General features: G+C 39.4%; 1 protein-coding gene across 1 annotated transcript in view; it reads left to right on the top strand.

Moving 5' to 3' along the window:
* The first annotated feature begins 7363 nt into the window (after nt 1–7363).
* AFF3 (ALF transcription elongation factor 3) overlaps nt 7364–24100 on the top strand; it is a 279572-nt gene continuing 262835 nt past the window's right edge. Inside the window, exons 1-3 of the mRNA XM_067309821.1 lie at nt 7364–7377; nt 8336–8456; nt 14145–14945. Coding sequence (XP_067165922.1) covers nt 7364–7377; nt 8336–8456; nt 14145–14945 — 936 coding nt within the window. The remainder of the gene's footprint in view (nt 7378–8335; nt 8457–14144; nt 14946–24100) is intronic.

Here is a 24100-nt window from a genome sequence, read left to right as displayed (position 1 = left end):
AATCATAGAGGGAAAAATCACTTTTCAGAATTTATCAGGATACTTCATTTGGGTGGGTTTTTTTGCTATTGAAACCATCAGTGAAGATTTTCATTGATTGAAACCCAGTCTTCAGCAAACACTTGTCAATAACAAGTGCTCAGCAAACATTTTGACTAAAGTATTAAACACTTGCAGAAAAATGTCAAATATATTTTAAAAGGCCAACTTTTTTCATTACTGTTAAAAATGTGTTAGATCACTCCCAGAAATTCAGCTTATTGCCAGCTTTGATCTGTAAATACTTCAGGATATGCACCAAGACCATATAAATAATTTGCTTATGCATGCCCTCTACAGAGATGAGCTGTATGGTCCGCTAAAAAAAATATCTTTATTGACTAATTATGAGTGTAAGGAGTCAAAAGGAGAAGCTAAAGGGGAAAAAAAATACAGATCTGGCAGATTATAACTGTTCCAGTTTCCCATGCATAAGGATGCTATGGAAAGTAGAAATCATTGTAGGAAAAATAGACAAGTGGGGAGTTGTATCTGACATCTCTGGCGGGGAAGCAATGTAATAAGAAACTGGATCAGATATAAGCATTGTGAAGCTAGGTAAGGTCTTGTGTAACAGCCCAGGGAATTTAGAAGTGTTAGGTTAGATAGAAAAAAAGATTCCTTATTGATCCCTTCAGCTGTTGCATTTTTGAATTACAAGAAAAAAATAACATTAACAAAATCAAATGTAAGGGCTTCAGTGTGTTTCAGATATATTCCTTTGCCTGTTTTGTGCTATTCAGTCTTGATTTTTTTTCTTCTCTCCTGAAAAACATGGATGAGGGTACAACAGGAATACTTTCCTATATCTCATCTACAGTATTTGTTTCTTCACAACTAAGATTGCCATTTCGTTTCTGGGGTTTTTCAATACCATTTTGGATTGGGGAGGAAAACAAAAACAGAAGCTTATTCCAGGTGTAAGCTCATTAACAGTGGTGAATTTGTAACATATGAATGTACTTCCAAACAATATATTGTTAGAGCATGGCACTGTATTTTCCCATTAAGTTTAGGTCTTTAAATGTAAAATGAAAAGTAACAGTAATGTTCTGTTTCTAACTTGGCTCAATGTCCTTATTAGAACTCCATCTATCTTAGGTATTTTTGCTAGTAGTTTTAGGGTTTAAAAAACAAAGCACCAGCACTTAATAGCTAAAAAAGAAATCAATAAGCCATTGAATGTAGGATTGCCTGTTACTACTGAATGGTGAATTTTTGTGTATCTGTGTATACTGTAGGTATGGATTCATAGATTTTTTCTAATGCAAAGAAGTTGTTTTTCCCCTAAACTAAAAAAAATTAGAATTATGACTGGATTTCTTTCATTGGACAAAACTCAGGGTTACACTGAGGAAAGAAAATGCGTGTGTTTTAACAGTAGCAGAGCTAGAAGAGGTGCTCTTTTACAAGCAGATGTTGAACTGAACTGGATTTTTTTAAATGTTCCTCTCTTGTGATGTTTACTGCTCTGATTCAACAACATAGATCCCAATCTCCATTCCAATCACGGATTTTCTCAATATTTCAATAGATACTTAAAATTCAGGCAAGTTGTGAATCTCAGATGCGAGTACATTAAACATAATAATTGCATCCACAACTAGTCTTTCCTTGGTTCCCTCCAGTTGCCCAGCATGGGCTCTTGAAGGCCTGCTCTGTACGCTCAAATGCCGATTTTGCAGACATGGTGTATATATGCGTTCCCTCGGTGGATGTGATATATCTGCCCCTGAAAATACAGCTCCTGGATTCAGTCTTAGAAGATGCAGGCACATAATTAAAGCAATCTTGCACCTTCCAGCCAGCACCTGCCACTGAGCGAATGGCTGGCCCAGTGCAGCGCCGCATGATCATATTCATGTTTGTATGGCCGTGTTTCATGGTTAATACAAATCATAAACAGGCTATAAAAGATGAAGCACCAATGAATCCTAGCTTTAAAACTGCTGGAAGCTAAAGTTTTAGAACTGATACTGCAAAGTGAAAAATGAAATTTAACCAGGCATTTTGGTGAAGGAAAAATAATTTATTGGATGTAAGATGAAAAGCTGTGAGAGTAAACATCAATCTCATCTTAGACACTTGTCATTGATTGATGTTTGCTCTGTGCTGCTGCCTGGAGGTAAACTCTTTGAAATAGCAAAGTAGGTACTTTATCTGTCTGTGGATAGGAGCACAGTTTGTTAAGTTACTGCTTTTTTGAAACCCTGCAACATCTTTATGTTCAATCAAAGAGAAAACAGTAAATCAGAGTAATTGCTTTACCCCATGGCATTTCTGTTTGTAAATGGGGAAAAAAATACTGTAAAAATCCTCAAATTAACTTCTGCTGTTTAGGCTAGCTGAAAAGTCTAAAAAAAGACAGTTGCAACCTAGGAAGGTGTTTTATTGATTATGTCACTTGCTCATCGAAGGCAGACCCTTTGTTTTAATTGCATGAATGGTTAGAATGTCATTAGGAAAAACATTTAACGTCCAAAAATGTAAGATTGTCATCTCCAAGAGCTCACCATAATCCATTAGCAATTAGTTCTCAAATAGTTGCCATTTATACTTTGTACTTACCCATCTTACTTAGAAAATGGAACTGATACCAATAGATTGGCCAACAAAACACATGGACATAAACGATGAAATAGAAAATAAATATTAAATGATAGCACTTCAATATTACCGAGAAATTCAGCAAGCAAAACAGCCCGCTTTGTTGTAATTAAATTGTGAGCATAAAACAGTTTCTAAAAAAATGTTTGGGGCTACTGCCTTTGCACAATTTTAGGTTGGCTTGTGCTTGTGTGATTTAAAATACTACAGAGATAAGAGAATGACAGTATTGTTAAACTCGGAATCCTATTTCCATTCTGAACTCAGTTTTATAATCACTGTCCTGAATCAGGATTGGACTGGTTCTTTATTGTGTTGTATATGTTTCCCTGGAGTTACTCTGTATAGCTACTTTGGCGTAAATGTGGTATTTCAGGGAAGAATTTGACTATTAAATATTTAAGAAAATGGCCTCACTTCAGCCTGAAATTTAGTATATTGCATCTTGTGCCCGATTAGAATTTGGGGGAAATGTTGAGAATAATCAGTAACTCATTTAAATTTTTTTTCGAAATATTGCCTTTTTTGCATTTTTGAAACATTTCCAACTTTTTCATAATTCAGGAATGACTGCTAAAATTTCATTTTAAAGATATATTTGCCCTCACAGAAAACTAGTTCACGGGTCTAGTTTTATACTTGAAACTCATATATCTTATGGTGTGGGGAATTTTTTTTTTGGTCGGAACATGATCAGCTCTAAATACCCTCTCTGAGGGAATTTAGGAACTGCGCATAGGAGCTTGGGAATAGTGTAATTTTCATGATGCTGGGAGTAGGTTTTGCAGTCCAATGGTGCTTCATATGGACAGTTTTGATCTGACTTGAAAGAAAAGGTTCAGTCTGGGCACAAATGAGGAAGTCTGGGTGCCACTTGACAAAATCTGTGAAAGAAGCTCTGCCCCTGCAAGTGGTATCTAGGTTTTCTTTAGCAAAGGTATGTCAGGAGCCCAAGGGAAGTGTGTATTTGCCAATTTAAGAAATCATTCCATGTTACCATGAGACATTACTTCTGCTTTTATTATTAATATGTCTAAACTTCGGGTTCTGAAAGTTTTATATGGAGTGTCACAAGTAGCTGCTGGAGTCAAGAAGATCAACCTCCTGGGTCAAAAAACATTAACTACAAGTAAACAAGCTACTTCTGCTCAATCTGCTTTACAACATTTTTGTGCATGGGGAGGTAGAAGGAAAGAGGGCTCCTCATAATTCAGGGAATAATAAGCTAAATCTTTTGACTGGATAATGCAAGGTGCAGAAACAAAAAGGTGAGATTCTAGTTTACGGCAAATTTTAACGCGCAGAGCCATCCAGTGGGTGCCTCCATCATGCAAGACATCCCTCAGGCTGCAGGCAGGGCAAGGTGAGGCAGGGAGGGCTGCAGGTCTGGCTGCCCACTGCCCTGGGCAGGCAGATAAACCCCTTCCAGGCAAGGAGAGCACCAGCGGCATTGCCCTCTATGTACCTGCACGTGTCTTTCACGGCCTCAAGGATACCAGGTGTTATGAGGATGGTGATCTCATAGCAAAGTAGCTGTATCTTTCCCGAATCTCCCCTTGGCAATGCGTCGATTTTGTGGTTTCTGAAACGGTCAGGCAGCATCGCTGATGCACACAGTGGACCTGTGATAGTGTTGTGATACCTCCGTAAAGGTACAATGCTTTAGTTTATGGAAAATGGTGTCTTCCTTTGAATGCGTAACTTGGCTATTCCCTAAACCAAAGGACAGGAGAATATGCTGATGTATTGTCTGCATCCAATTAATCATGGAGATCAGGCCTTTTATTTGAATTGTTCAAACTAATGATGTCTTAGGGAGGTAAATTGAGTCAGAAATAGTGTGTGATTAAAAAAAAAAAAAAAGAAAAAGAAGCAAACTCTTCACCACTTAAAACTTTAGGTTTTTTATATGATTGCTTTCAGCCTAGCCTGAGACTACATAACTCTTTGGACTTTGTATGAGATTAAATCAGTCCCTGGTTTTTGAAGGAAGGTTATTGCTCTGCTCCCAGGTTTTCCCATGAGCCATCTATGTCTATTTCTAATTAAGGACTAAAGGAAATGGTTGAAATGGTTCCTTCCGATGTCAGGAACAGCACAAAGAAAGCTAGGAGCATTTCTGTCCATGTTATGGGGAGGCTGGCATGGCAGGGGCCCTCCTGTCACATCTGGGCTCGTCTCTTGAGGTTGATCTCTCGGGGAGCTGTGCTTACGTAGTACACAGCCAAAGAGGGGGCAGTCTTCAACATAATCTTCTGAAAGTCATAACAACAGCTTGAAACTTATTAAACATCCCTAGTCCAAGAAGCCTGGCAATCCATTGGTATTCTCATCTGTACAATACCTGATAGTGAAATTATTCAAAGTACCTTAGAAGAAGCCGAGAATGTAATGCTACTGTGACTGTATGATGATGCTGTGCTGGAAGTACTTTGGATCTGAGGCGCTGGCATTTGGACATCATAATTAATCGGTAAATGTTTCCTTTTCAGTATGTCTCTTGGCAGATCTTAGGGCTGATATAAATCAAAATGTGTCTTAAATCAGTGTGTTAAACTTGGGATAGTATCATTTTTATAATACAATATTTATTCATATACAACTTTTGTAAGTATTTAACTTGTCACTCATGCATCAGTTAATGTCCTTTAAGCATGAATTTGAAAGGGGTGCAGCATCTTAAAAAAACAATATGCTGTTTAAAAACTATTTAAGTTCATCCTTTTGGAGTTTGACCTCTATAAAATAAACTACACTAATTTGTTGAGAGATGAATGGTTGTCTGTGTTTTAGTTGCTTAATCTTGCAAAACTGTTTCAACATTTTGGCCCATACTAGAAAATCCTTCATCAATAAACTGATGTGTGGGTGTGCATATAATACGTACATATACATACGCCTCGCACATATGCATGCACCAAAGGAGAAAAAAATCTCGAGATTTGAGTGAACTTGTTCTGCATGGCTCAGCTGTGGAAAAGAGGAACGCAGTGTAAATGATTAAAAAGGTATATGTATGTTTGGTGTTATTTTAAATTACAAATTTAAAAGAAAAGAAAGAAAGAAGGAAGGAAGCTATTAAAGAGAATCATTTTCCATTAACTGAAGTGTTTGCAATAAAGACAATTGTAGCAGTTGGCAATATTCTCCTTGAACCAAAATAAATAAATACATTTGGTGACATACGTTCAAGGAAATCTGATTGTTGTAATGTTCATGCAAATAAGGAGCAGTCTTGCAAATGCTAGAGATTTTGCCATCTGGTATTACCAAAGGAATACAACTCAACTTGTAGCTCTTCCTAACTTACTGCTTATAGATGGCATATTAGGCATCGTCACACTGCTTTGTCATTTGCATAATCAGTCTAAATTATTGCCCATCATGAATGCCATTGCTAACAGTCAGTGTCTAATTCAGGAAGGGCAGAAGGAGCTTCAGAGATCTAAGGACTTATATGTCTTTATTGATTTTTCCCTCTATCAAATAAAGCAATAAATAAATGCCTCCACTTAAGGAGTATCACACTGATACATTTTTTAATTCATTTGAGGCATAGTGAAGAACGTTGCACTTGTTTACTTCCTAGAAACCGGATGGAGATGAGTATTATAATTAATCTCTGAGGAGCTGCCCATCTCTATTTGACTGCAGGCTAGAGTCCAAATACAAAGTGTCTCAAAGAGGCAAGGGTGGGGAAAAGCAGCTCATTATGATGGTAAGAACAGATCCCTGCAACTGCAGGTAAACCCAAGGTTATTCAGGATGGCAGAAAACCTACTGTAGACACAAGGGTTATTGCGAGAAAATCTCATACCCGATGTACCCTGTGGGGATATACTTCAATAGTATGACATAGTAGCTGAAGACTGTCTCATGTAATAGTAGATGAGGATTGCTCTGCCGCGTGGCATCTGCAGGGTGCACAGGGTACATTCGCCGCTCGCATGGACCCCGCAGCCCTCCCCCTGGCATGGTCTTCCTTATTCTCTTCCTCCTGGGGGACATTTTGGGCATTTTGTTGCCGTCAACTTCATCCTGAGACTGTCTACTCATTGCACTACTTTTTGAAGGGAGAGTGTTAGTGTGAAATATATACATTGCTCATGAAAAGCACAGGATAAAAAATAACCTTGTTAGCAGAAGAAAAAAAAATCAGTGGTTGGAAGCTTTCTCCAAGCTGCTGTAGTGAAATTCTGCGTTAAAATAAGCATCTGTGCTTCAGAGCCCGCCTCCGTGTTCAGCATCTGCAATCGTGGGGCAGTAAAAGGGTCAGCTCAGGGTCCGCTAGGGATTAGTCTGTTCCTGACTCCTAGTTCCTCATGTGAACATTAGTAGTTAGGGTAGACCTGTCCAGGAGGAATTAGCAGCATTAATGGGTAAACATAGGATTTCAGTGTCCTTTGGTGACTACTAAGGCATTGTTTTAAAATACTAAGAGTGTCTACATATCCTATGTATTTTCGGCTCTCTTAAATCTTGAATTAAAATCAGATAGCTGTTGACCTTTTTATAGCCTTGCCTGAAGCATACTAGGTAATGTCACGTGGGTAGCCAATGTAGCATATGTTTTGCTAACTGGGAAACTAGTTAGCAAGACGACCTTTTTTTAATAACGCCTGGTACATTTCCATGACATTAATATATGTTTCTGCTTTACAGACTTACAGCGCCAAAACACAGGCATGAGCTGAGCTAAGCAAAACAGGCAATCATCATGCTCATCCCATTGTCCTGAAATAACACGTAAACCTTATTAGACACATTGGTTTCCTTTGTGATGAGAACAATACCTAATAGATTGAAATTTGCAAACCTGTGTTGAGTTGGGGAAAGAACTCTGCATTTTACAGTGTCGCGCGTTAAACTAGCATTCTGAAAAAAAAGGTTGATTCTTATTTTGTGTGCCTATATTGGTGCCAGATTAGTTCATTTCTAAAAATTAATACTATTGTGTAGTGCAGTGATTTTATTCTCTTCCCAGTCACACTCCACCAGCCGTACATACACTACCATGCTAGTATTCATTTATTCATGCTCTGAAGTTGTGATGGTGTCAAATCTATCAGAAAGAGGAATTGTTTCAGTAGTAGTTTCACGACTTGGCTGATTAACAGAGATCAGAAGAAGCAGCCTAACTGTGGAAACCACTACAGCATGTAGTTTTAACAGCTCTTTAGGGAGCTAGTTAATGAAAGAATCACTACAGAAACACATCCATGTAAAAAAAGGAGCATTCTCATACAACACTCAGAGGATATGTCATAAGTGGAAATATGTTCATAATTTCTATTTACTCATAGCTGTAATTACCAACTGCCTTAAGAGTACTTTCAGTCTTTGTCAAAGTTGCTTAGATATTTCCTTTGTCACATTTCAAGCAGAGAAGTTCTGCACAGACTAGATCCTGCCCTGTGATTTCTTTTTTATTCTTCTGTAAGAATTTAATTATCTATTCTCTGTGTGAAGAAAGCATCCGCATTCCCAGAGACCTGAGCCTCCCCAGCCTGCTTGGACTGGCATGCATCTGATTCATGTTCTTGCTTATTTTTGCCATCTGTCTGCAAACCAGAGTTCTTCATTTTCAGATTCGCACTGGCTTATATGTTATTAACTAATAACATATAATAATAACTAATAATTAACTAATTATTAACTCTTAAAAAAGATGTTCCTCTTTCTGCTACAGTGTCTATGAGCCGGATAGAAATGTGCTGCGAAGGAAAGAATGGGAAAGGAGAAATCAGGAAGCCCAGCAGGAAGATGGCACGTTTAACACGAGTTACTCCCTCTTCAGTGAACCATACAAGGTAGATGCTTCCCAGCTGGGTGGCTCTTTATTTATTTATTTATTCCACAGTATAAAAATGCAGCCTTTCAGCCTACATTGTCCAGGTTTCAGTAACCTCACACAAGTGCTAGCTTCACAAAATTCACACGGAAAATTTATGGTTCATTGAGAACTGGATTTTTTTTTTACATTAGCTTCTTATAATGTTCAGCTGCACATGAGAATGAAATAAACTAGCAACATCCTAACAATATTTGAGATGGCATTAAAACTAGGAGGTGAAGGTGATGGTACCCTGTTTTTGCAACACTTAGGAGAAAATAATTGTGTTAGAATTGTGTGTGAAGGTCAAGCTGTATAGTAAATATTATGCTCTGAGCAAGGTTAATGCAATGAAATATCCTGACTGTTTTTTTCCTATAAGCATTGCCAACAAAATTTGTCTGCTAACCATGTTCTGCCTTCAGCAACAGCAGAAGTAGCTTACAAGTCTCAAGTCCTTGTTTTATCCCTCTTGGGAACAGTAGTGTGATGAGGCACAATCATCTCCCCCACTTCCCATTAGGAGGATCAAGGAGGATCTTCTGCATTTATCTGCTGCCGACAGAAGCCTGCAAACGTAGCCTTTGTGAACAAGACCCGTGAGCAGTATCCCACAGGGGCTGCTTCTCTCCAGGAGCTAGCCCAGGGACTGCCTGCATGCATCAAAGCATCATCGTGTATCTCTTACCGTGCCCTTCCAGCAATGCCCAAGTTAGTGTGACAATTCACCAGATTGTGAAGTGTTTCCTCTCCATGTAGCTGCACTCATCCTTGATGCTTTGGGTGCTTTAGTGCCTCTTCCCAGCAGTCCTATTTGGGACCTGGCACTTGACTTCCACACCTGTTTACAGTCCTTCAGCATATCTGCCCATGGCCCAGGATTAGCTTTTAACTTGCTAAGACTTGTATTCCTTCCAGACTTTTGTGTGTTTCTAGACCCTAATAAAAAAGAAAAAGCTACCAGTTTCAAACCATGTGCCTTGATAGAAGACAGCTCTGTCTGACTTGAAGCTGACTTCCAGCTACCCAAATTTCACATTCATTACAAAAGTATTTAGAAGCCATGAAAACCATCTTGAACTGCTCCTCAGGGCTCCACTTGAGAAAGTCTACTGTGAGACCAGTCAAGGGCTAATCCACAGGGGGGAAAAAAAAAAAAATTATTTAATGCAGCTGTGTCCTGGCATTTAGTGAGGGCTCTGCTGCAACTGGGACTAATCATTTTCCATTTGGTAGGTCCAATCAAATAGACCCTTTGCACAAAGGGCCAGTGCTTTTGCTGGGTCCTTGATACCTTTTGACTGTCATGCCTAAAGTGGGTAATACTGATGCTCAAATCGCTAATAAAAAAATATTTTGCACACCATGATTACTACCTGTGTCCCAATGTTTTGACTTCTGTACTAACTGTCATGCCACAGACTTCATGTATCAAGGACACATCAGTAGTTTCTGAGTTTGTTTATGACTTTTGAAGGCACCTCTACTCAATCACAGTATAATTCCACCCACTTAAATAAGAGTGGACAAAAAATCATTACACTCTCTAGAAGCAGAGAGGATACCAGGTAGGTATCCTATGTGGAGATCAGAATAATGGCGCCATCCATGCTTCTCATCTTTAATCACTGTGTCCCTATTTTGGATGAGGCAGTTAAAAAAGGTGCTGCAGAGATTCATCCTATAGCTGGCTTTGCCAAGGAAGCACTGAGAAAGGCAAAGCCCAGTCAAGCTATATCACTTACCTGCAGCTTTGTGGGCATGACAGTCGCAGCTACTGGGAAGACCAGTCAGTCTGACACTATGGGACACCAAAATTTAGGCAGGGGAGTACTCTGAATGTCGGGTCTGCATTGGCAATGGACTGTTGGGCTCTCTGAACTCTTCCAAGCATTCGTGAAGCATCAGTGTGGGGGTGCAGCACTGTCGCTCTTGGCTGTGAGCATTTTGATCTTATTGAGAAGAGAGGCTGACTGCAAAAGAGGAAACCTTACTGCGAAAGCAAAAGTGAAACCCACTCTTACTGTCTTTAAAGATTATGTTCAAGTCTTCAGTGTTTCCACAGGGGAATGAAGTTACAGAGACATTCACTGCAAGCTCTGATTGAATTCAGTGTTCCTCTGCACAGCTTGAGAAACATGAGCTAAAGCTAAAGGATTTGCCATTTGGAAGGCCATGTCTGGAAATCAAAGGCAGACTGGAAATCTCTTATGTCCTCTCTCACCTTGACACATATCCCTACTCCTGTAACATCAGATTTTCTGAAAAATCCTAACCCTTTGGGTTGCCCCTTATCCTGTGCCTTTCAAAGTGTCCATAGCAACCTTTTATGAAAGAAATCCAGTGTCTTCTACAAAAAATGTCTTTCACAGGAGTTAAAAAAGTAGGAATTTCATTCTGGATACTTCATTGATGGAATGCCCTCCCTCATATAACCATAGCAATATTTTTAATGAAGGAAAAAATTCTGATGGCCTTCCTTGCAACCATCAGGCTTGTTTTTGGAAGTGCTGGATCTTGCAGGTGTTTGAGCATACGGATACTTCCTGCTTTGCAGAAGAATATCAGAGCACTGTAAGTTAGATGTGCTTGCACTGAATGCTTTTCCTACTTACTCATTTTGGGACCACATATTCCCAATGTGAATGATTAACTAAATAAGGCCAGTAACATTTCAGAGCAAATAATGGAGTGAGTTGTTACATCTAAAGCTCATAATAAGCTACCCAAATCCCATCTTGTTCCCAAGAGAGTGTAAGTGAGCTCTTCTAGATGAGCTCAGCTCTACTCAAAATCTTCTCACCTCAAAATGTCCTCAGTGTGGCAAAAGGGATATACAATGCTAACATGTTGGGCATGGGACAGCATGTGCCATTAGATAGATAGATCTGTTTGCTGCAATTATTCTTGTGGTTATCTGGCATCTCTGAGAGAGAGATATCTTTGTGCGACTTTCACATCTCATCCACACTGAAGGCAATCTCCTGACTTCTCTAGGCTATTTATATCCCACAGACAATCTGCAATGAGACTGGTAGCTACTTCTCATCCAAATAGCAGCCATCAGAAAGAGTAGACCTTGTATTGGGGAAGTTGGACTTTCTAGGGGCAAAACTTAACACATGAATGTGCAGACACTGTGACGAACAATCAAAGGATTGAAATTTCAAAAAATGGACTGAATTAAAGAGAACTTTCAGGCCACCTTCTTTTACCTCCGCAGACCTAGAGGCACCTGGGTAAAGAGGTGCCCCACAAACTGTCTGTGCTGGAGGAGACCTGCAGGCATCAGGGTGGCCTTGTTCCATTTGGTGGTCCTTGCTCCTAGCAGGAAAGGAAACCTCACACACACATAGACTGGCTGAGTCAGGCTTGATGCAGTCCCAGACTCAGATCTTCTTCCTCAGAGGGGTGTAGAAATGTATCTTTCTACCAGATACCTACACTAGTGGGAGAATCCACTGAAAACACAGAAGAGGTCCACCGGATGAAAGGAAACTTCTCTCTGCCTTACAGAAAGTACTTCTGCTGGTCAAGGAGATGCCCAAGCTTAGAAGCCATTTCACTGACCCTAGTAGATGCATGTCTCCAACATATCACATGTCCCCAACCCCCTTGAAGATCAATAAGCCCAACTACAGGTGGCCTAGAGCCTGCCCTACAAGCAGCCCAGGATCTCCCTTGTCAGCTTTTCAGTTTTTGCCATAGTACCAACCAAGCAGGCCAACATGGGGGACTCCCATGTAGGTGCCTTCCACACCTTTTAATCTGCCAGAGTCAAACATACCTCCTACCCAATTAAAGCAGTGAACTAGACAACTCATTGCATTTGCAATGCCTTGTTTTTAGGTGTATGTGATGCTTTCCACTTTTGAAGCCCTGTTAAGGGTTTTCACTTCTAAAGGACATCAGTGTGGTTCTTGAAAAGTGAAGAAACACCCCCTTTTAAGTCAGTCCATGTCTATGAATAACTGCTTCACATTTCTTTTCATGGCACATCATTGTCCTTGTGACAATAACAGCTGCACGTGTAGGGAGAATATCAGGCTGTAGTGGCTGATCCATCTTATTCCAAGTTTGCAAGGCAATGTTTCAGATGCAGCTCTTCCAAGCTTTTCCCTTTCCCCAATAATATTATTAACATATAATCAACTCTGTTAGACAATATCGTAACAAATATATGTCACAATGCTTGCCTGGTTGTATTTTACATAGTTACAAACCAGTGTCCCTGAAACTTGAGGGGACAAGTTTCAAGTAAGACAAGACTGCTTCCACTGCCTGACATGGGTGACGTGGGAATGCTATGATTGCAGTCCAACAAAGGGTAATATGTGGACACCACTCCACTCATTTACAAGGCATTTTTGCTTGGCATCAGTTTCTTTTTTAGGAAATCCTAAAAAAATTCTGAAGTAAAGGAGTTTCCTTCCCTTGCATTTTTGCTTGACTGAGCCAATTTTATTGGAAGTCTTAAAAAACAAAAAAATCACAACTTTTCTTGAAAGGCTGGTGTTGATGCTACATCTTTTATATTTTTATATAACTTTAAGGGAGTCTTCTCCACTCTGTTTACTCCCTCCCTTCTCCAAGCTACTGTTTTCCTCTAAAATAAAAGTCTTGAGATGAAATCTTGGCTTTCTGAAGCCAATGGGAGTTTTCCCTCGTAGGCTCCATGACTGGAAAAAAGAAAGAAGACTGTTGGCTTATTACTCTCTTTCTCTTAAAATATAAGCCAGATAGGAACATCACCTGCCCAATTATTGGCACAATTCAGAGAAATCTCTGCTGCGGAAATGCTAATGAAACACCCTTTTGCTTACAGTAGCTTTTTAAAGCAATAATTTTCAATCACTTTCAGTATTGTTTGTTTGCTTTTTCTTATTTCTTTGTGGAACTTCTTTCCTCTTCAGTCAGGAAGTAAATGGATGATTTTAAAAACAGTGATTAATCTCAGAGGAAAGAAAGGGTGGATGTCTCAAGCTGTGTCCCACTGCTGTGCCCAGCAAGCACTGAGCATTACCGAGACCTCGGGGGGATCTGTTCACTTTTTTTCAAAGGGGAGAGTGGCCCAGAGTGAGCATCCTGTCAGAGTATTTTCAAAGAAGGTGCATCATGGTCTTTAGTTTTCCCATTGTCCCAATGAGGTCTCTTCAAGTAACCTCAGGGGCAGTGTGTTGGCCTAGACTGGTGAGTTCATTCAGTGCTTGCACTAGTTCTTGTGTGGCTTCCCAGCACTGCAATGTGAAAACATAAGCAGACAGAGGAGGAAATCGGGAATGTAGTGTTTTCATTCATGGCTGAAGGAAAGCTTGCACTGGGCTACAGGAAAAGTTTTATCATGGTCAGATTTAATCCAAACCATTCGGTGTAGTTGCAATAATAAATTTTCTAGTTTCCAGGTAATATATTTTAACTACAGCATGATACCAGTGATAGATTTCTTTTTTTATATACTCTAAGGCCCTTTATAGCTTTTCCAGTTCAGGCTAGATTTAAGATGTTGACAAGTGTCTTCAGAGACAATAAGGATTTTCGATTTCATCCCTCAACGATGCTGCTGAATAAGGCAGTGTGACTTCAATAAGGATTCCAGCAGAAACATGCAGGGAATTTTGTTTTTCTTACATTGACCATTACAGAACACTCAATTTTTGTTTTGCAGACTAACAAGGGGGATGAGCTCTCAAATCGCATCCAGAACACACTGGGCAACTATGATGAAATGAAAGACTTGTTAACTGACCGATCAAACCAGAGTCACCTTGTTGGGGTCCCAAAACCTGGCACTCCCCAGGCCTCTCTTCCTAAGCCTGATGAGCATCTTGTCACAGACTCGAGACCTCCGCCGCCTCCGTCTGTTTGCAGCACTTCTTCTTCCACACCAGCAGCTCTACCTGCGCAGCAGAACAAAAGCACCACGATGGTTTGGCAGAAGGCCGGGCACAACACTGCTTCGGATGGCCAGCAGAGAGCAAGCAAGCATGGGCACAGGTCGCTGGAGTTGCACAAGAGTGACTTCAAACTGGCTAACCAAAAATCCAGTCTGGAAAAACTAAAACACTATGCATCCAGTCCCACCTCCTCCTCCTCCTCTAACACTGCCCAGCAAAGCTCGCTGAGGTCCACACTAGGAGACAACGTCACCAGAGTGCAGCAGCAGTCGAAGCTAAGCTGTGGTTCGGAAGGAGGAGCACAAGTGCAAGAGAGGCCGGCAAAACACGGCGGCGGGCACTGCATCCAAAACTTCCCACCTTCGCTTGCTTCAAAACCCAGTCTGGTTCAGCAGAAACCGACAGCTTATGTGAGACCAATGGATGGTCAAGACCAGGCCCCTGACGAGTCTCCAAAGCTGAAGTTATCAGCAGAGACAACCAAGTCATATAGGGAAGTGCCTTCTAGCAAGCCTGATTCAGCCAGGACCAAGTCAAAGATAACGAAGTTCAGCATTCCTAAGCAAGATGAGGTAAGTGTCTTTAAGCGTTTTATGACGTGCCCTGCCTTAGATGTATAGATGGTAGCTTATCACTGCAAACTGCATCTATCTCTTTTTACACATTTTTAACGTATTTGTTTGCAGGTTGAGGGGTTTTTTTTCCACTTTTTTGACATTGACATTCTATATTGCAAATAGCAGCCTCACAGTTACATTGAAAATACATGAGTGGCAAAATGCTCACTGTCTTCAAGACTGTAACATTTCCTACGGTGGCACATTTTCTCATACTGTATATTATTTCACTGACTTTTTTTCCTGAGAGTTGACACATAAAGCCTGGATTATTTTAATTCGTCTTTTTGCTAGCCGTGTGTGTTACTACTAACTTTTCGTATTTTGACAACTTTTTTCTCTCTGGCAATAATTAAATGAAGTGCTTGTGATCAGAAGTAGTTCTGCCATCCTCAATGATGTCAAAGTAGTTTCACAATCATCTAAATAAATTACTTACTTAAACAATAGACGATCTGTGGAATAGATGAGAATGTGGTAATGAGACTCTCCTTTTAATTCGTTGGCTTTCATAATATCTATTTCTATTTCAAACCAGTTCTACAAAGATGGAGGTTTTCCTCCTCAAGAATCGCCATCCTGTAGAAAACCAAGGATGCTACAAGCATGAGAAGTTGTCTGAAAATGTCTGAAAGCTTCTAGGCAACATTTCTGTTACCAGCAGTAGATGTGAAAGATTTCTGCTTTGATTTATTTTGCATTCATTTATTTCACATTCCATTGACTCCAACCAGGCACCTTGCTTCATCACTAATATAGTCTGTGATTTTCTGTTTGATTTTGAGATTTTTGGAGGGGGAGGAATTGGCTGGTTTGGGCAGGATGGGAGGCAGATTTTTTTTTCTTGGGTGTATCAAATGCCCGTAGGCCAATAAAAGATGATCACATCCTCTTCTTGTGCAAATTCGTAGAGCTCCCACGACTTAAACAATTTATGCTGTTTATAGGACTAAACAACTCTGTTCAACTGAATCATTGGGACTGTCTCAGAGCAGAGATAGTGATTATTTACTCTTATTTGACAGCTGTGGTGTGTCTTGAGATGTTTTTAGTCTTAACATTTTTGTTTCTGGTACTGTTAAAGGAGAGGAAAACTCTCATTTTTGGTGGAGTTCTCTGGCCTCTTAGTGTCTATTTTTCAGAAACAGAGTTCATTGTTGTATTTCCCTTCAGTTTGGTTTAGGAAAGAAGTCTCTCTGGAAGCAATTACTTTTCTCAGTTCCTTTAGGCATTATACCCATGTGGCTTTTCTCTAAGTTAAAGTTCCATCAGTTCCAAACAACACTGAAGTGATATGTTGTTCCTGAAAAGTGGTTGTTTTAGGCTCTTAAGCCAGATTTGATAAGCAAATTTAGCATTCACAGATTGCTGTAATTGTGCAGCTAGATCAGGTAATGGCATATACTAATATCCATTTAGCTATTATTACTTCCTTCAGACTTGTGCTTCTATCTGCAGGTGAGGACTATTGTTAGAATTAAAGATGCCTGTGGCAGTTGTCTGAATCTTTCAAATTTTCCCCCTTTACATATATGCAATACCCTAAGGACATGTTTGGAAAGGGGTTTTGATAGGCAATCATTTGTCTGAAATTCAGGACTTACCATTTGCATTCCAGATTTGCCTACTTCATTAGCAAAGAAAGCTTTCACTACTTGTATGTAATCCATAAGATGCATAAGGGTAAATTTATACTGCAGCTTCTAGACCTGTAGAGTTATTTGAGATGGCTTTAAAATAACTTGCTTAGATACCGATGGCAACATAAGCTATGACAGGAGAGAGAGGAGCGCAGGTTAGCTACTAAGGTTCACCAACTTCATGCAGATTTTGTGGCATGCAATATATTTGAAACAGTATTTGATAACATGGGATATAAACATTTAGCTGACATTGAAAGAACTGGACAAAAAACATTGTCTAGTAGGCTTAAGAAGTGGCTAAGCAACTATAAAAAATGATGGACATATTACTCAGAAGAAAACAACAGGTACTATAGATATTGGTGGCATTTGAAATTGAAATTAATGAGAAGACAATGTTTAGATCTCATGTTTGAGGGCTGAGAGTCCTGGAGATAGAAGTACACAGTTTGGGGTTTTTTTTTTCCTTTATCCTGACATTTCCTTTGTTCTAGGATTTTCCATCCCAAATGACACAAGATGAAATTGGTGGCCCACTGGTATTTCTGCAGGGAGAAATATTGACGAACACTGAAAGTTATTTCAGTCTTTGTCAGTGTTGCCTAAGCCACTCTCTGTTTAATTTTCACACTTCTTTTTGTTTCAAAATATTTTCCACTCTTGTTATTTGTATCGCAGATCTCCTAATAGTGTTGTAAGAATTTCCATGCTTTTTTAAAATTTCTGCTTTCATGAAACTTCTCCTTTGCATCAAAAGGCCACGGTCCCTCATTAGGGACAGAAGTTTTAGGCTGCTCTCAGCCCAAAAGCTGACATCGTCCCTTGAACCTGTGCAGGCGAAATGAAGCTTCCCATGTTCAGGATGGGACTAAAGGCGTCAGGAGAAGCAATATATCCCTAATGACCATGGGGTGGCTGAAAGAGTGGCCATATGGGGTGATCATGAGGGAAAGCAGGTGGACAAATATGCTAGAAAAGTGTGCGGGAAGCTACATGGAAGCAGAAATGAGAGGGGCAGGAAGCTCTCTGTGTAAAGGCGTAATTTTATTGCTACACTTTTCTTCTACATTCAGCTCTTAAAACATGTTCATAGTAATGCTGTGGTCCAAAACCTGCACTTTTTAACTTGGCCTAGACAAGGTCTGCAAATGTGTAAGGGGCAGTGAAAACCAGGAGACTGTAAGGGAAAAAGATGTAAATAGGGGAGGCGAGGTGTGAATGCAGGGGGTAGGTGTGAGATGAAAGATGAGACTCAACATAGGGAAGACTGGTGGGGGGAGAAGTTGCAAGAGGGGCAGAGAGGCGAATCGATTTTCTTTTCAGGGGAACATGGGGTGATCAGCACTTCTGTGTGTCATTTCAGCTTTATTTTGAACATCATGTGGCTGTAGGCAATTTCAGGTTCCACAGATAAAGAAAACCAGGAAACAATAACAGATTGTTAGGAATCTGATTTATAAGTCTGCTTCCTAAGGCATTCAGGTTGAGTCCTCTGTTTCCACCTGCTTTCATTTAGCGTAAAGTTCTTTCCAGAGTCTGTCAGTATATCTAATAGTGATGCACTTTCATTTGTGTTTACTGGTTTGAAGAAACCATCAGCTGAAAAATAAACGCATAATGAAACAAAGTTAAGCCTACATGTAAGAACTGAAGAATAAGAAGCAATGTTATGCAAAGCATGTGTCTTCAGTAGGAAACAAAATCCTCTTCTGTACATCCCTTGAGGTTTTCAGAAGAACAGGGTACCAAGTTGGCTGCAGTACAATTATTCTTCACTGGAAATGAAAGCACTTGAATACAAATTATAGACCATTACTTTTCAATACATGAAAAAGGTTGATTTTAAATGTAGTTCAATACCTCATTTAATATTTTTAATCAGTTTTGGAAAGCCTTCAATATCTTGACACAGAGTGAAGCTTATAATTTTTTTTTTATTGTTTTAATGAGAATAACTTGGATAGACCTGTGTGTAGAGAGGCAGCAGTTACTCATTTGGGAATTTAATCTTTAGGAACCAGGTTCATCAGTGTTAATTAGAATCCATACCCAACCTCCCAGTCCTTCCAAAATTATCATATTGCTCGGTATAAATGATAGCTCGTCATCTCAAGTACTGCTATTTCACATTTTGAACTACTTAGGAATTATATTGCTGTAGGTAAAACCCCACTGTACTGAGTAGAAAGGAAGAAAAATGTGATACCAGAGTATAGAGGAAAAGAGGTAGGAAAAGTAAGTGCCTCTCATTTCTAAAATTTTGTTATGAATGAGACAATAACAAAAACCTAAGATGGCAAATCATATTCTTTATATCGGAGTTCTGTTTCTGAATTTCCTGTTGTAGACTGCATGCTGATTTTTATTATTACTTCGAAGATACATTACCTACTGTGCTTTGCTTACTTCTCTAAGGGCTGTGGAGCAAGGAAAATGAGATTGTATTCAAGAATGGCTAGCGGTCTAATGGTAAAAAGGACAGGTTTTGTTTTGTTAAATTTGGGAACACGTTTATGTGAAATGTAGATAAGGTCATCATGAGGACATGTTCTTATTCCACTTCATGGAGTACTTACACAACTTCTTCTGCAGCAGAAGTAATGCACAATAGATTAAATGTTGAATCTTTTTTCATTTTTGCCCTGGCCTTACTCAGGCAAATTCCTGTTTGCCTGGATGAGATACCCTCTGCAGTCATTCTCATTCGAGTGGCTATATATAGATATCAGCATCTGGCACATGCACTAGCAAGTGTTCTTTAAATCTGCAATCTTTTTTCTTTCCTATCGTCGCCATCACTGTATTTTAATAGAAACCAAAATATAGTACTTTTTCCTCCCTCCCATCCACTTCTCAGAAAAAAACCCTCCCAAACATAGACTTAATATGTCTAATTTGTTCACAATCACATTCTTTTAAGGAGAGCTTTGGTGCATTGTGTATAATATGTAGTGCCATGTTTAACAATGAAAGTGCAAATTCATGTGTGAAAAAACAAGTGCATCCATATCTCATTTGACTACAGAAGCTCCAGTGCAGAATAAGTAGGAAAGATGGTCATCAGTGCATGCTTCCTCTGGAAATACTGCATATCTGGCTATGAAGCAGAGGGGAGACAGTGTCTCACAAGGCAGGAAAAGGGTTTAGCGGAGATCTGAGTAAGTACTTTTTCTCAGAGGGGCAGCACTGTCTTCCCCTTGCTGTGACAGAGCCTGTTGAATTGCTGCAGAACTAAGAGTTGAATCCAAGTTTTTCTTCCCTGATTTCTAGTGTGGTCAGTTCTGTCCCAGAGGGGCAGAAATGGAAACAGAGGAGCAGCTGAAGATGCTTTTAGAGAAAACTGAAGAGATAGGTTGAACATGCAAGCAAAAAAACTCCAGAAGTCTTCTGACATTATTCTAGGACTAGCCCAAAGAGGCTGGAGACATAAGCACAGAATTAAGTGTGTTGATACTCCTCTTATGTTTATCAATTTTATTGAAAAATTGCAGTGCTTGAGAAGCCAGTTTGCAATCACAGCACTTGAGTACTGTTAAGTACTGTAAGTATGAGCCAGTTGTAGATGTTTACTTTCCCAGATGTTCATGGGAAAGAGTTAGTAAGCTGCATTTACAAGAAGATACAGCTCAATTCATCTCTGTAATGTTGCCACTGACCTTCCCCACAAATAAAGGATGTTTTCCCACGTTAAACAGGAAGAAATGGACAACAAGAGCAGTATGGTTCAAAGATCCCTGCTAGCTGTACATTATTCAGGACCTTTGAGTGTGTCCGTGGGAGGGCTCTGCATAACTGCCCATTTTTATGTTCAGCAGGCTAGGACTGCAAAAAAGGAATGTATTAAATAAAGAAAGTGGTTTTAGAAACACTCTTAACAAATATGGTGGATACCACAATTTACAAAGATGGATTTTTTCATATATTTTTTGAATGATGATACAAGCCTTTCCCTTTCAGGCCTTCTGCAAGCATTGAGACACACAGTAACTTTGTGCATGCAGGCAGTTTCATTGAACACAGTGGGCGTAATCCATCTAGTTATTCATGCACAGTAGTGTTTGTAGAGGAAAATATTGTTTAAATAATTTTACTTGATTTTTAGAGCTCCCTAGTTTTACTGTTTCCACCCTCAGCAAAAGTTTCATTTCCCTTTTGAATTAAATATCAAAATCACCTTCTGGGAAAACACTACCTGAACATATCAATAGTTTAAAAAAAGAATAGTTGCTTTACTTTGAGCCTAAAGTTTTCTGTATGGATTGCTTTCCATATGGTATGTGCTATGTGTTTGTTGCTATGGTGAATCACTTGTTGTTCCTCATTGTTTTTAACTAGTAGGATGACTACCATCAGTGAAAAATCTCTTGAAACTGGACATTAACTTATGATTATCAAGGGAATTCCTTAATGTATGCACCTGCCTTTTTACAAGTTTTTCTAAAGGTTATTTTTTCTAATTATTGACAAATATTTTGAGCAGCTCATTGGGGTCAGATCCTCCCTTCAATAAAACTGCTTTCCCATCTTTTCCTGAGTTGGAAAAGTAGACACTTTTAGGATAAGGAGAGCTCAATGAATATAAAAATATGGTTCATTGTGAGAAAAGTGCATTCCTCCTGCTTTTTTTCCAGTCAGACTGGATGGTTTAGGTTATGAATCAGCTCTGGGGGTGATACTAAAGGGCCTGCATCAAAGTGTCCACAACTCTGTATAATTGCTTTTTGGTTCCTTTTGATAAGCTATATTAAGACAGTAAAGTTACTGATGAAGGAAATGCTATTTCTAGAACTACAAAAACAGCTTTTAATTGCACAATTTGGCTGATTTTTTTAAATCCATCAGTAGTGCTTATGAGGATGATATCTGGATGTAATAAAAACCCTCATTGCCAGAAACAGAGTAGTCTAATAGACCTTCGTGAAATGCGTCTCTAAAGATACATGGCATTGCTATCACTTTTCCGCCTTTGGCCCCATTAGCATGGATTGTTTTGAAGGCCTACAAGTGTATTCAGCAGTTGGAGAAACTGGTCCGTTTCCGGATGTTGCTGCAGGAGCTGTGAACTGCAGCACAGCACTGACGCCAGCACCAGGCACGGTCCTCAGCACCAGGTTTTGGCTGAACTTCTCCTGCCCCACCTGCTTCAGGGCTCCTCAAACAAAGGAGTGTTTAAAGTAGGATATGGACAGCAAAGGAAAGTATGGAGTTTTTTAAGTTTATTACCAGTGAAGTGTGCAGACACCCTCTGCTTTCTCAGACCTTACATTTGACACCAGACCATTGTATCCGTGTGCAGTCACGTGGAAAGTCCAACCTGCATTGCTCCTGTAGAGCAGTTATTAATGCCAGCTCACAGTCTCCTTTCCAATAATTATAGGAGAGCAGATCATTTCTGTCTGCTCTTTGTCTTCACAGCCACCTACATGATATCATGTAAATGTAAAGGTGAGCTTTTTTTTTTTAGGTACCCTTGAAAAAGATCTTACTTCTTTGGTCTGTAGTTTCCTTGGATTTTCATAAGTTAGAGTGACATGAAACTGCCATCACTGAACATACTCACTGGGGTCAGTTATGGCTGATGAGCAAGAGAGCCAAAGGAGAATACAAAGAGCTTCACAGATCACTGTTAATTCCAGCTAAATAAATAACGTGTATGTGCCACTTGATATATAAGGTTAAAAAGGTCAGACCTCCAGTAATCATTGTAAATGCATCCAGCCAGGCCAGAAGCAGTTAAATTCTTTACTGTTGGTCACATAATCACTTACAGTAAATGAAGACAAATCTACCCTTAAATATCTGCATGTAACATACTTTATTCACCCGGCACATCGTAAAGTTGTCATTTCCGTAGCACTTCTGAATATGGAAGATCTATCCCTGTGGTACCACAAAATAGCTTCCTAGAAAAGTAATTAACAGAGGGCTTTTTTTTTTTTAGTTCAGAAAAGATAAATAACGTAGGCGTCTGATTTCCTGTCACTCTTGGTTAACTTTGTATGAAAATGGATAGCTTCCAAATTAAAGCAGGCACCGGCCTGTCTGGAGAAAAATGCATCTGTAAAGAAATGTGTACATTACATATTCATGTAGTTCCAAATCTCTTAATTGTATTTTATATATAACAATCTCATGTACTGAAATATGGTACCTTTATTACTTTGCGAGTTAAAAGCAGCATGTGAGAGAGGCTCAGGTTGCTTGTTACATGATTTAGGATAAGCATTTCCTCTCCCAAACTCTCTCATACATACTCCAATCTCTTCTCCCTTGCCAACATGTTTATCAGAGAGGTAGATGCTCAGTGCAAGGTGGCTCTACACCACCTTGTACTAGAAGATAAATACACAAAAGCTTTTAGGCCAGTGAGCTACAGGGTCAGGAATACTGAGGTCCAGCATTTTCTCTCCAAACCAAAAACTGCCATTCATATTCCCCTGTATTTACTGCAAATGGATGTAATAATGGAAGCTTGTGTGGCTAGAAAGAGAGGAAAAACAAGAGTATTTCTTGTTTACACCTATCACTTTGTCCTAACACGTTTAAGAAGTGATGGGATTTAAAACGCTCTCTGTTTTGTAATTATTTTGAAATGAGATGTTGAAGATGATAGGTTTTTTCTTGCACATGCGAGAGATTATTAGTATTCAAATACCAAGTGTAATCTATTGTTAATCAAATTTTGCATTTATTTAAAGCTAGCTGTACAAGTGCATTCAAATAGAGAGGCAGGAGCAGCTTTATGTGATTACTGCAACTTCTAGACCTGAAGTGGAAAAGGGGAAGACACTGGTTGGACAACTACAAGATTATTGTTTATCAAAAAACTCAAAATCAATATTAATACAAAGTATATAGAAAGGCCATGGTTTGGAATTTAGGCATTATTTTTTAAAAGACCTTCTGCAGTTTTAATTACAATCTCAGGGACATCTGATTCAAAAAAAAGTATTAGCCAGTTAATTTCTGATCTTGTAGAAGTACCAGCCTGCAGTTGAAGTATGCTGCCTAGAGAAATGGCATGGAATGGAGCACTAAGTCACAGCATGAGATGGAGGGTTTGAAAAATACTGTAAGCAGATAATGTCTTTCTTGCACCACATTGTAAACACTTAGCATGTGGGGAAAGTAAAACAGAAACAGAAAGAAAGGACATAAGAATACTCTGGGCCCCGTAAGAATGGAGGAGTCTGAGAAAAGAAGAGTTACATGAGAGTCAAAAGAGAAAAGAATGAAATTATGCTTTGAGAAACCCACAGAAATTAATGCTGGCATTGCAGTCATAATTTATGATAGCATCCCTACACAAGATGCTTTCAGTAACTTAGAGATGGTCAAGCAGGCTTAAAAACAGTAGTTTTTTGCTGCAGTGTATTAATATTTGTTGCCATGAGGAAGCCTTTGGGAGCACCCTTTCAGTGCAGTTTCTGCTCCTGAACAGGAGTGGATCTATGTCCAGACGGCTCC

Source organism: Apteryx mantelli, chromosome 1, assembly GCF_036417845.1.
Source record: "Apteryx mantelli isolate bAptMan1 chromosome 1, bAptMan1.hap1, whole genome shotgun sequence".
NCBI lineage: Eukaryota > Metazoa > Chordata > Aves > Apterygiformes > Apterygidae > Apteryx > Apteryx mantelli.
The sequence above is the reverse complement of the archived record's forward strand: the minus strand, read 5'-3'. Positions and strand labels throughout refer to the sequence as shown.